The sequence below is a fragment of the Rhinolophus sinicus genome, linkage group LG04, assembly GCF_036562045.2.
Source record: "Rhinolophus sinicus isolate RSC01 linkage group LG04, ASM3656204v1, whole genome shotgun sequence".
NCBI lineage: Eukaryota > Metazoa > Chordata > Mammalia > Chiroptera > Rhinolophidae > Rhinolophus > Rhinolophus sinicus.
The window spans coordinates 82,268,521-82,280,307 of record NC_133754.1 but is presented as its reverse complement, the minus strand read 5'-3'; the positions used below and the strand labels follow the sequence as shown (position 1 = coordinate 82,280,307).

General features: G+C 38.2%; 1 protein-coding gene across 1 annotated transcript; it reads right to left on the bottom strand.

The window, feature by feature from the left end:
• Positions 1-956: 956 nt before the first annotated feature.
• AGA (aspartylglucosaminidase) lies at positions 957-10,901 on the bottom strand. The gene is made up of 9 exons (XM_019749475.2): positions 10,700-10,901; positions 8,628-8,781; positions 7,909-8,021; positions 6,962-7,074; positions 5,629-5,743; positions 4,961-5,036; positions 4,004-4,111; positions 3,171-3,304; positions 957-1,190 (listed from the first exon to the last, which is right to left on the bottom strand). Exons 1-9 carry the CDS (start codon positions 10,821-10,823, stop codon positions 1,090-1,092), a joined length of 1,038 nt encoding a protein of 345 aa, XP_019605034.2. The 5' UTR covers positions 10,824-10,901; the 3' UTR covers positions 957-1,089.
• Between the last annotated feature and the right edge of the window lie 886 nt (positions 10,902-11,787).

Here is an 11,787-nt window from a genome sequence, read left to right as displayed (position 1 = left end):
GCTCCCCAGACAATTATGATACACAGCAAGGTTTGAGAACAAGTGCCCTAATAGCATTCTCAAAACTATAGCTTTCTAGTCCTAAATTATACAGAACATTCATTACATATTAAGCTGAGTGTAGAAAAAGCAGAGCAGATATACTAAAGCTTGAGGACAATATTGTTCATACGGTTTTATTACTGACTCCTGATGGTAAAGATAATGATTTTGAAGGAAAAGACGATGCTGAGAAAGCACACATACAACTCTCTATAGCTGTCAGATAGTAGACTCAGCACTTAGGAAAACACGACCAAGCTACGATAGATTTACTGAATCATTTCTAATTGCAGTCACCGACCACGGAACACGAGATTAGTAAAACCACAGTATAGATCAAACTCCCTAAATCATTTTCAGAAAAAATTATTAGCACTATATATTAGTAGCTAAAAGAGCAGAGATTTTTGTGGCTGAAGAACCTTCACATTGAGAGCTCTATCAGAGGGAAGAAAAACAAGAAAATCAACACAATTGCTCATCAGAAAATTGCCCATATTTTCTAATATGAGCAAAACAAAAAGTGTCTTTTTTATGAACAGCATTCTTTCTTTAAGCTCGCAGGGAGCATTACATAAAATTGATAATCAGTGGGAACAGCCACATCACTGTAATGTACTGAAATTCCATCAGGACTGATGCTGCGCCTCATCTTTACTTTTTCTTTGGGTCTAAAAAACACGGATACTCTATTTTAAGTATCTAAAATACAGATATTTCTTTTGACTTTAATATATCATTATGGAAATAAATCGTCAAAGGAGCAATTTCTTAAAACATTGAGTAGAAATCCAAGTATCACTTAAAATTTAAACATTAAAACATACATACACATACATATTCATTTTCAGGCAATAGTCTCATACAAAGCTTAAAAATAGGTAATAAAAAATTTCATATATTCAAAGTAAAAGTGCGACTTCAGCATAAATTTATTTTTGTGTTTATTTTACACAAAGAACTTAGAATGCAACTCTGCAGTGATAGTAACCTTTCCAGCCTTTGCATCTTTCTTCTTTAAATATAGATGCTGACAGAAAAGATGGATTAGATGCAGTCTACTTTTTCCTCAGTTGGCTGATTTTTCTGAGAATTATAAACCATGAAACTAAACTGAGTAAACGTTGGTAGTTTATTGCAGGCAGCACCTGAGGCCAAGAAAAGAGAAAATTGTTTAGTTGGAGAATGCACATATTTACAACTGCACAGACATCGCCTGTTGTATACCTGATGTCCACCTAAGGCACATGAAGGGTACTGTGTCATCCTCCTTAGTGCTGAGTAGTTGACAGGCCAGGAGAGGGAAGAAAGGTAGTAGTGGGTAAGTCATCTCTTTGAACCTCAGAATGTAGGCTGATTTTTTGCGCTATAAGCATGTTGTCATTGCTTCTATTATTTTACTGCGTTCATATCCTTTTCTTTTATTTTTTAAAGATAAGCGTGCATGCATTCTTTTTTTTTCCCCCTTTCTTCCACCTCCCCGCCACACACTACGGTTCAAGACGTTGTTTCTCAGTCTAGTTGTGTAGGACACAGCACCCTGGTCCATGCTGGTATTATGCGGTCCATGCCTCGTGCTCCCCCTGGCTGAGGCAGTCTGTTGCTGGTCGTCAGTTGGCCACTCACGGCAGCTCTTGCCAGCTGCTGCCACTCACGATGGCTGTTGGCCACTCATACTGGCCACTGGCCACTCATGGCAGCACACAGCAGCCCACGGCCGCTCACAATGTTTGCCGGCCACTAGGTAGCACTCAGCAGCCAGAAGCAGCACATGCCAACCTCCGGCTGCTCACAGCAGCCCAGCTCCATGGAGAGACATTGTGCACAATCTTAGCTGTAGAGGGTGCAGGTCACTGGCCCATGTGGGAATTCAACTGGTGACCTCGGCATTAGGAGCACCGTGCTCCAACCACCTGAGCCACGAGGCTGGCCCCATATCCTTTTCTTAGCAAAAAAAAAAAAAAAAAATTCTGGCACATGCTGAAGATTTTATTTCCCTAGCCACTAATACATTCTAATCATGCATCCATAATCTTCCCCTCCCCATGCTCCTGCTCTTTGCTCCTTTTATTCTTATAGAAAGTGAGGAGAGTTATTTTCAAGATGCCCTCTGTCTAATCAAGTTCATCGTACTGAAGAGGTTTCCTATTGCCCTATCTATGTGCAAACACCTGAAGGGTCCCCTTCCAAAGCCATTACATTACATATAAGGGGATAGATTCATCTAAAATTATCTAATTATCATTTATAGTTTTAAATTAATCTACAATTATATAATTATCATTTTACATCCTGTTAAATCCAACTTCGAGAGAAATAAACTAAGGTTTATTAAGAAGGAATCAATGAAACTGACTTATTTTATATATAAAGCCTTTCCCTCCCATAACTTATATTGACTTTTGTATCTTAGTACTTAAAAAAGAATACGGAATTCTTCAAACAAGTTTTTCAAATACAGAACTGTGGGAAGTAAAAGATCAAAGAACAATAATAAGCAGTCTAACCTAATAAGTCATATCGATCAGTAAGCTGTATATCTTCCGCATCTGAAAATTCACTAATGAGAAACAGCAGTGGTTGATGTGGAAATGCTTTGAAACTGTGATAGGCTCATAAAGAAATTAAATGAGCAAAGGACATTCCTCAAATGTAGCATAAAAATAACTCCACTAACTTCTTTGGTTTACTAATTAGTAATGCATTTTATACCTTGGAGCCCCAAGAAGATCTAAATGACTGAGACATTAAATAATGAATAGAAAAGAAGTAGGGAAGATAATTTATCCCTATCTACTTCTAATTAATAAAAGCATTTGACTAGATTAGCCCGTCTCACCATGTAGTGGAGCTGAAGCTAATGTTTACTTAGGACAGAAGTCAAAGATAAGAACTAATAGCCATAGACTGAATCGGAACTATCAGCAGTCAATCAAAGGAGAGTTTTAGGTATCTTTTTAACACTTTGTGGGTCTTAACAGATCATCAATTAATACCTACCCAGTAGTCAACTCAATGTAGTTCCTACTTCCATTATATAGGCATAAAATACACCACAATATTTTAAAGTGTATGTTTTCATTAACATTTGCAAGTTCACACAAATACAAATTCCAAATTAAACTTACCATAACTTCCAGTCACATTGGCACATATGACAGCCCCAAAGAAGTTTGGAAAATACTTATGTATTCTTGAAATCACTTTTTGGCAAGCTATGGTTGGATTTTCTCCTCTTCTCATATATTCTACGGCTTGGTAGCTGATTGAAACAGAGGCAAAATTTTAGTATCACAGAGTAAACTAACTCCAAATTTGGTTACTTTAAGTTAGAAATCTAAAACTATCAAAACTGTTATATTTGATAGAAAACAAGTGAACAGGAGTCCGTACGCCTATGAAAGCATCAACATGAAAGCAAGTAAACCTTGATACGATGTCCATCTTTTCATTTCATCCAGCCATTAGTTTCAGATAAGGACTATTATTTTTTGTCTTTGGCTGAATAATTGTTACTTAGTACTAACAGCCAGAAATCATAATGTATAGAGGTTATATTTAAATACAAAATGATGCTACTACCATCAATAGGGAAAATACTATGCATATGCGGACCATCTAGATGCTATGATTGTTTTTCAGTAATTGTACACCGTGACTGCATTTCTTACTTTTATCATCAATTACCAGTTCCTTTATTCGGTGGCCTGTCATAAATTATTTAAATGGATCCTAAGTATTCTCATCTGTGAAGTAGAGTGAGAAATATTCTATTTCAGAGGACTATACTTACTTAATTTGAATTACCATATTACCAACAGGATAGGTAGAATTGTAAGCAGAATTTCTCAAAAGTTCTTGTGCACATAAATTTGGATGATATGGCACAAACTATTTTATATTTTGATAGACAATATCTCCTCGAAAGATCTCTAAGAGTCACACAGGTAAGAAGTCACACCTTGGTAGAAAGCGCATCAGTATGTCCCCATCCCCAGTGGCTGCAGCTGCTCCTGCAGTGTCGTCAGCGTAGGCCCCAGCTCCAGGTATCGGCGAATCTCCTATTCGACTGTGAGGACACAGCACAATAATTTAGGACAGGAAACCAAGTGTAAAAACAATTATTTTATGATATTTCAATAATAGGGGATATTTCTACTTAGCCACTGATTATTGTTTTAAGTATTTTCTTCATCAGAACACAGAGACAAAGGATTTCCTAAGTTATTCGACTTCAGTTTCCACAAACCTACATTAATTATGTAAGAACTAGATACCAGCTGGTTATCTCTCAAGATGGCACAGATTTATAGTGACTATTATTACTATCCTTGATCACCGAATTTCTGGATTATCTCAACAGGTTCATATAGGCTTTCCTCACCTATAATCTATTTCTGCTTTCTAGCTAATGTGTCAAAATTTTACCAAGGTTTATCCTCGTAATGAACTTTCAATGCTTTTCTACTACTTTGAAATAAAATCCAGAAATCCTTAAACTGACTTAAGACCCCTGAAATCTGACTCCAGTCTTCCACGCCTGTACCTGACATACACTCAGTTTCCTTTCCAGCCAGGGAGAACTCTGAACTGAGCATGTACTACTTTGGATCTACTAGTGCCCTGGCCTGGATGTTCCCACCCCTTCCATAGGCTCAGGCTCAGCTCTCTGAATCCCTCTACTGGATTCCCTAACTCATGCAGCCTAATCAGATCACCACCACCATCCCTGAATGCTATAGCACCAGCCAGGACACCTTCTCCTTTGGAACTCAGCAGGTACTAATTTCTTTTCTTTCACATTTATTTATGTCAGCCATGAAGACAGGGCTTGCTTTGTATTTGCATCTCCCAGAGCAGCACTCCCAATTTACACTCAATACAAATTTGTGAGATCTATTCTTTTAGAAACACTAACCCATGTATTTTGAATTTTATACCATTTGTAGATGTACCAGCAGCAGTGCGTCCCATCTTATGGATTACAACCATGCCTAGAATTTAAAAAAAAAAAAAAATTAAAAAATCTTTGTATCAATTCTAAAATTTACCTCAAAATATCCTCTTTCATTAATGTCAGGTATAAGAAACAGAAAACTTGAGAATGCTGAAACTTATAGCAGTGGTATAATTTGTGCTTTTCAATGACCTGGTTTCATAGCATCATTTGGTAAATATCCCATACTTCTCCAATTGCTCGGTTACTTTTCAATGTTATTTTTCAAAGGGAATTCCAAAGAAAATCACTAATACAGCCTAATGGAAATTTTCAACATTACAGCTTGGAAAGATCTCTTGATTGTGGCAAACAATGTCAAATTTTTAAAGAACTAAATATAAAGATTTAAAAATCCACAAGTGAATAGTCATTAGATTTTAGGGGTCTTAAAAAAAGGTAATTTACCAAAATGTATACAGATGCTTAGAAAAGAATGTGTGTGCATGTGTGTGTGTATAGTGTTATTTGCCAGTTAAAATAAAATCATCTTCTGGTACAAAAATAGGGATGAAGAAGTTAAGAATTACAGAAAGGCAATTAAAAATGGCTGAACTTTAACCATGAAAACTGTATAAAAGGCAAATTACCAATAGTATCATGACCGTAATTATCCCCTGTTTCTTTATAGGTAGAACCATCTTGCTTAAAGATACCAGGTGGTTTGTAAGGTCCACAGTATTTTGAAGGATCTGGCATAACATTCTGTAAACAAGATTTAAGTTTTCTATTTTAGAAAGGGTGATTTTAGAAATCAGCAAGTAGTTATGTATAATCTCTAAACATTAGCAAGAAACCAAACGGACATCTGGTCACTAAAAGATAAGAATTAGAAGTCAAAGATTAACTAAGTCTTATGTGAACAGATGGATACAATTTTACTAAATACCTAGCCTACTCTCAGAATTACATAATGTGGAATAGAAAACTACATCATCTGGAAAAGATCCCTGATTTTTCTCCTTTAAATGCCTAAAATTCTCAGCATAATGGCAGATATAAATGAATATTTTTTTGTTAGATTTTAATCCTAAAAGGAATTAAGTATGCAACCTGACCTTTAAATTTCAGAATTTGTTCCCTGGCCAAAGAATTATGAGATTTAAAACAAAATCTATTTTAAAACCATCTTTTTTTTTCCCAAAGCTAGGTTCACATGAACATATTCTAAATTTTACTCTTAGATTCCTGTAAGAATCTTAAAGGCTCAGGAAATAATCCACATTCATAAATTTAGGTTCTACGTATGGATTAGTATTAAAGCAAGAAACGTACTATTCATGTCTTATTTATGAGTACACGAAGTGCCTCCCCTGACCTGATTTTACACAGTAGCCTCTTTCAAGTGCTAACCTCAGAGACTCCCCGGTAATGAGAATTTGAGGAAGAAACAGATACGAGAATAAGAGAGTCCACAGAAAAACCCTGGATGTCAAAGACAAACTGACTGATGCTAAAGGTCTCATTGATTTAAAGATAAAGTATCCCCCTAGTGACATACTAGACACCTAATAGGATAAAACCTCCATGCAAACAAGGGTAAGAGGCTGCGTACACGTCACATAGCTAAAATCTAAGAAATATTGTAGACTAATGGTTTCCAAACTTTGATTTTTTTTCAGATTTGGGATCTTTCATTTTAAGGAAATACAAGCAGAACGGTTCTGATTGAGGCAGCCCTCTCTCCCCATAGAACATTCGAGTTTGGAAACTCTTGCCCAGGACTAGTAGTTCTCTACCCGGGACATGCCCTACATGCAGCTAGGGAGCTTTTGAGAACACCCATGCCCAGAGAGCCAACTGATTCTAAAGTGCAACCAGGGTGCTAAATAGCACCTTAGGCAATAGGTAGACCACAGAGAGCAGAAGCGATGGCATATAATATTTTCAAATAATTTATTTTTTAAAATTATGTATACATACCCTCCAATAATTTGGCTGGCAATTCTGAGCAAGCCAATCTGAATGAAGAGCTTGAGAAATATTGGTAGATAAATCTTCATTGACAAACCCCATACTTTCGGCAAACTTGGTGGCTAGAGTTTGGGAAGAAAGGAAAAATGGAAATTAGTGAAGTACTGTCTTCTAAACAAAATATATGGACAGGAAGTGTTATAGTTCAGCTGTCTCTTACGTGGGGTACAGTCACCCCGGGGTACACAAAGAAGTATTCAGACATGAACAGTTCTGAAGGCATCAGTTTCTAGATCACAACTGTCCTTCCCAAAACTGATCTGCTTGGGACCCTTGGGGTGTGTTTTGACAGTTTGTTCTGCTGTCTCCCTCCCCTCCACAATCTCCCTTCTTCTTCTTTACCAAAGAAAAGGCACACTGCTCACCAACTAAGAATCTTACTCCTCTCACTAGGATGAATGCCCAGCACGTAACAAGCTTTGAGACACCAAAGGGACAACTGGATTCCATGAACGAGTAACAGATCCTTTGTTAGTCAGGTAGTTTTCAACTCTATATTTCAACAACATTGAAGACTGCAGTTGTGAGCTAAAACGTCATTAAGTTATTTTTGATATAGGTCACTATATGGTTTTTGCTATTAACATGAAAGGCATTCAAGTAAGTGCCACCACCATAGCAAAACTCCTCTGTACCCATCTTCCTATGTTAGCAGTGTTCCATGGGTCTTACATCTATAATATGTAATATAGGAAGAGAAATGATGCTGAATCCTCTTTCAGTCCAGTAATTCCCCATCTACAAATGTACTAATTTTTTTAAAATCCTATTTTAAAGATGGAGAAAATTCGAATTTAGAAGTAACTTATCCAAAGTTAAACAGATATTAAGTAAAACAGCTGGAATTTGAACTTAAGTTGGCTTTCATCTACTATTTTAATATAGTTAAAATATACCTGACTCTCCCGCTAAAAGAGTGTGTGTTGTATGTTCCAGTACTTTTCGTGCCACGCCAATAGCATTTTTAATTCGTCTAAGATCTCCTACTGCTCCTACATTCATAGTAGTGCTGTAAGGAAAAAGAAAAATGGAGTAAGATTTATTAAGGTATTTTCATAGGTTCATAGATTAAAAAAAAATATTGCTTTCCTTTAAGCCATAGTGTTTTGTAGGATAAAAATCAACTTAACATAGAAGTCACAGCACATCCATGAAGTTCATACAAATTCCCACAATCAGACAAATTAAGGAACAAATAAAAAATCAATGTACCATATAATCCAACAGCACTAAAATTTATCTTAGTTTCTCCTGTCTTTTTTTAATATGGCTTCTAAAGGAGTTTTAAGGCTTCAGGTCAGGCAAACCACGGCCTTTGTGGATGGCAGGTGAATGACTGTTTACCAGGTCAGAGACATGTTTTTCTAGTTTGGTGTTCTCCTGTGCAAAGGAGAACATCCATGTGATATTTCTATTATTATGATGATTTTCTTTTAACTGAAAGGGAAACTCCTTGTGTTTGGAAAGGCCAGCTCCAGTAAGCCAGGGTTTTTGACCTGTACCAAACCTTACATAATCATCTCTCTTGCTCTCTGTAGAAGACTAATCGACTATAAATTTAGCTCCACATGAAGCGAAGGCATAGAGACAAATCTGTCCTGGAGAGCATTCTTACCCATCCATAATCATGGCATCCAGTGTGGTTTCTCCAAACTCATCCGGGCTTCCTCCAAAGCCCACAGTGCCGTCACACTGCTCCCTCTCACACACAGCACAGCCCCTCTCCACAGCATCCAGGGGGGAACCTCCAGACGCTAATGTCTTCCACGCTGTTAATCAAATCCCAACAGTGCTTGTTTATATATGTATTTTTTCAATGCCAAATGCAACAAACCAGAAATGTTTTGAGAACTCATAGTTTTACATTTTCCCCCCATATTTACTCTAAGTTAAACTGAATTTGTCAATTAGTATATTAAATGCTACAAAGGAGTCAGAGTGATATAGACAGTGATACAAAGTTATATAACCCAACTATGTACTGTGAATCCGAAGACTTTGGCTATTGATGCAAAGTGAGAGTTTTTACACTTATTAATGTGTATTTCTACCTAGTGTGTGTGAGAAAAGAAAGTATTCTCTCCTTCAATTTAAAGTTACAATTGAAACTGCTAAAAGACAGTTACATTAAAAACTCATTAAATCATAGCCTTATAAATTTCTTCTGCATCATTAGATCATTAAAAATACATATAACTAATACTTTTATTGAGATAACATCTATCACAGCAGATTTCAGTAACAGTACCATAACAGCAAATTACATGTGGGCTTCACATGAATTAATTCATTTAATCTTCACAACAGTTTTCTAGGCAAGTACTTTACAATTACTTTCCTCATTCTAAATAGGAGGAAACAGACCCAGACAGGTTAAGTGACTTATTCAAGGTCACAAAGAGAGTAGGTAATAGAGGCAGTATTCAAAAGTAGCCATTTTGGCTCCAGAGGCCATGCTTTTAGCGCCCTGTACATTGACTAGGAAAATGAAAAAAAAGGTCTTCAATGGTCAATTTCTTTACTAATAAAAAGAGAATTCCTTAAACGGTAGATGCTACTATTGGTCAATAATTTAAGTATTACTACTGGCCATACTGGCTTGAAAGTATATTTCGAAAAGCTATAGGCAACGTACACTGTCCCTTCCTGGGCTACTGCACTTTCTTTTCTATCTTATTATCAGTGGGAATTTCTTTCTCACAGCGTGTCTCATTTTTTCTGAATGTTTGCACTGCTTACAATATATGAATGGGGCTCTGGAGCCAAATGTGCCCCAGAAAATTAAATTAGCAGCCTCAAGAAGGGGTCTGAAATTACTCTTGTGGTATTATGTCTTGAAATGAATGAAACAAACACACAATATAATGAGACAATTCCAAGATAATGGCATGTGTAGGATAATAGCAAAGAACAGAAGATAACTCAGATTGGACGGAGGGGCAGTAAGTACATCAGGGAAAGCTTCCTGGAAGAGTTAATATTTTAGCTTAGTGGTTCTCAATCATGGCTGCAAATCAAAATCAGTCGGGGAGCTTTAAAAACACAAAACAAAATAAAACGGATGCCTTGGTTCTAGTTAATTCAAAATCTCAGAATCTCAGGAAGTGGGGCCTAATCACCGGTATTTTTGACAAGCTTCGCAGAAAGGTACCAGGTACCCCGTATTCCAGGTAACAAATACAGCATATATGCATATAGGGAGGAAAATACGCTTTCTCTGGTAAATTAGTAATCGTTTGCAAAGCTGGAGTACAGGGTATTATAGGGAAGAACTGAGGGATTAGAAAGTAGAAGTGGAGAGGTAGACAGGAGATAGCCCGTGAACAGAATGACTGCAAGCAAAACACAGCTTAGGCGCCCCAGGAAGAGTCCATGCAAAAAGGCTCTAATTGCTCTGGGTCAGCAGCAGGGTGGAGAATGTACTGGCGCGGGGGTGGAGAGAAGGAGTAGGCCTGATGAGGACGGAAAATACAGAAGTGGTAAAGAACAGAGTCACGGTCAATTGCAAAAGACGCAGCGACGGAGTGGGTGCGGAAAGGGCTGCAAAGCCAGACTGCGGACGGCCTGGCCCGGTCTGGCGCTGGCCCGCGCCCCCGGCTCCCGTAACCTCAGTGGGGTCAGCCGGCCGGTCCTCCACGCTCGCAGGCGATCGCAGCGCAGTCCCCGCCCCCGGCTACCGCCCCGCACCTGCTTCGGTTGCATTCTTAAATGGCCACGTGTTGAGGACCAGGGGGAGAGGGCTGGAGCTGCGCACGAGAGCTGGGCTGAGAAGGAGCTGTATGAAGAGCACAACGTTCCACCTCGGCGCCATGGGGGCCCCACGGCCCGCCCAGTAGCAGACGGATTTCGGTTGCCGGCCTTTGGGGAACCAGTGACCCTCAGCGGCCCGCCCACCCCACGCCCTCCCCTTCCGGGTGTAGTCAGCAGTTCCTCAACTCTCGCGATACCTGGCTTCCTCTGGGACCGCAGGAGCTGTCTGTCAGGCGGGGGACTGGGCGTGGCTCCGTGATAAGGAGATTTTTTTGGGGTACCAAGAGGTGTTTTTGTTTTTGTTGTTGTTTTTTTAACCCCGTTATTAAAAGTAGATTGAACTTCACATTGGGAAATTAGTCTGAAATTATGCAGCCCTGTGTCTCCAATCCAGGAGCCAGCAAGAATATAGTGGTATGACTCACCTATGTATGGATCCGTTGGTGTTCGTTTTCGACCTCACCATAACCTGAGTTCTTATGTGGGGAGTGGGATCAGAGTCCCTGCATGACAACAAGTATGATAGAAATAAACTTTTTGATAGTTCAGTTGTCTGGGAAGATGGGCAAGCATGAACCAATCATATCTTTGAGGCTCTGGAATACCTACCTATGTTGCCAAGGGAAGACACATAATCAAGTCATTTAAGTAAGTTTGAAGGGTATTTATAAATCTATCCAGACTTTTGAAATATTAACTTAGTAGGAGTTGAAAGGTATACAAAGTTTTCAAGGCTCTTATTGCTATGAAATTAAATATACAATTTAAATAGCGTGAGTTAGACTAGAAGAATTATCCTAAGGCAACAAAGTGCTATTAAAAAGTTAGGTGTAATTAAAGAGAAATGTTATAAATTTCTATGGAATTTTGGAGGAGGAACAAGTCATTTATATGGGGTAATCAGGATAAACTAATGCCAGGTGAAATTTAAAAGAGGTGTGAAACGGTAAGAAAGCAAGGAAAACACACATTGTACTTTGAATTCATTTTCATTAGCACCTGAGCTGAGCCCTAGTATTCTTGAT

Excerpts from the sequence above, each read along its gene's own strand:
- AGA (XM_019749475.2), bottom strand. The coding sequence starts at position 10,823 with ATGGCGCCGAGGTGGAACGTTGTGCTCTTCATACAGCTCCTTCTCAGC. Across the intron at positions 8,022-8,627 it reads GATGCCATGATTATGGATGG|CACTACTATGAATGTAGGAG; the intron begins GTAAGAATGCTC and ends TTTTCCTTACAG. Across the intron at positions 5,744-6,961 it reads GCCAGCCAAATTATTGGAGG|AATGTTATGCCAGATCCTTC; the intron begins GTATGTATACAT and ends TCTTGTTTACAG.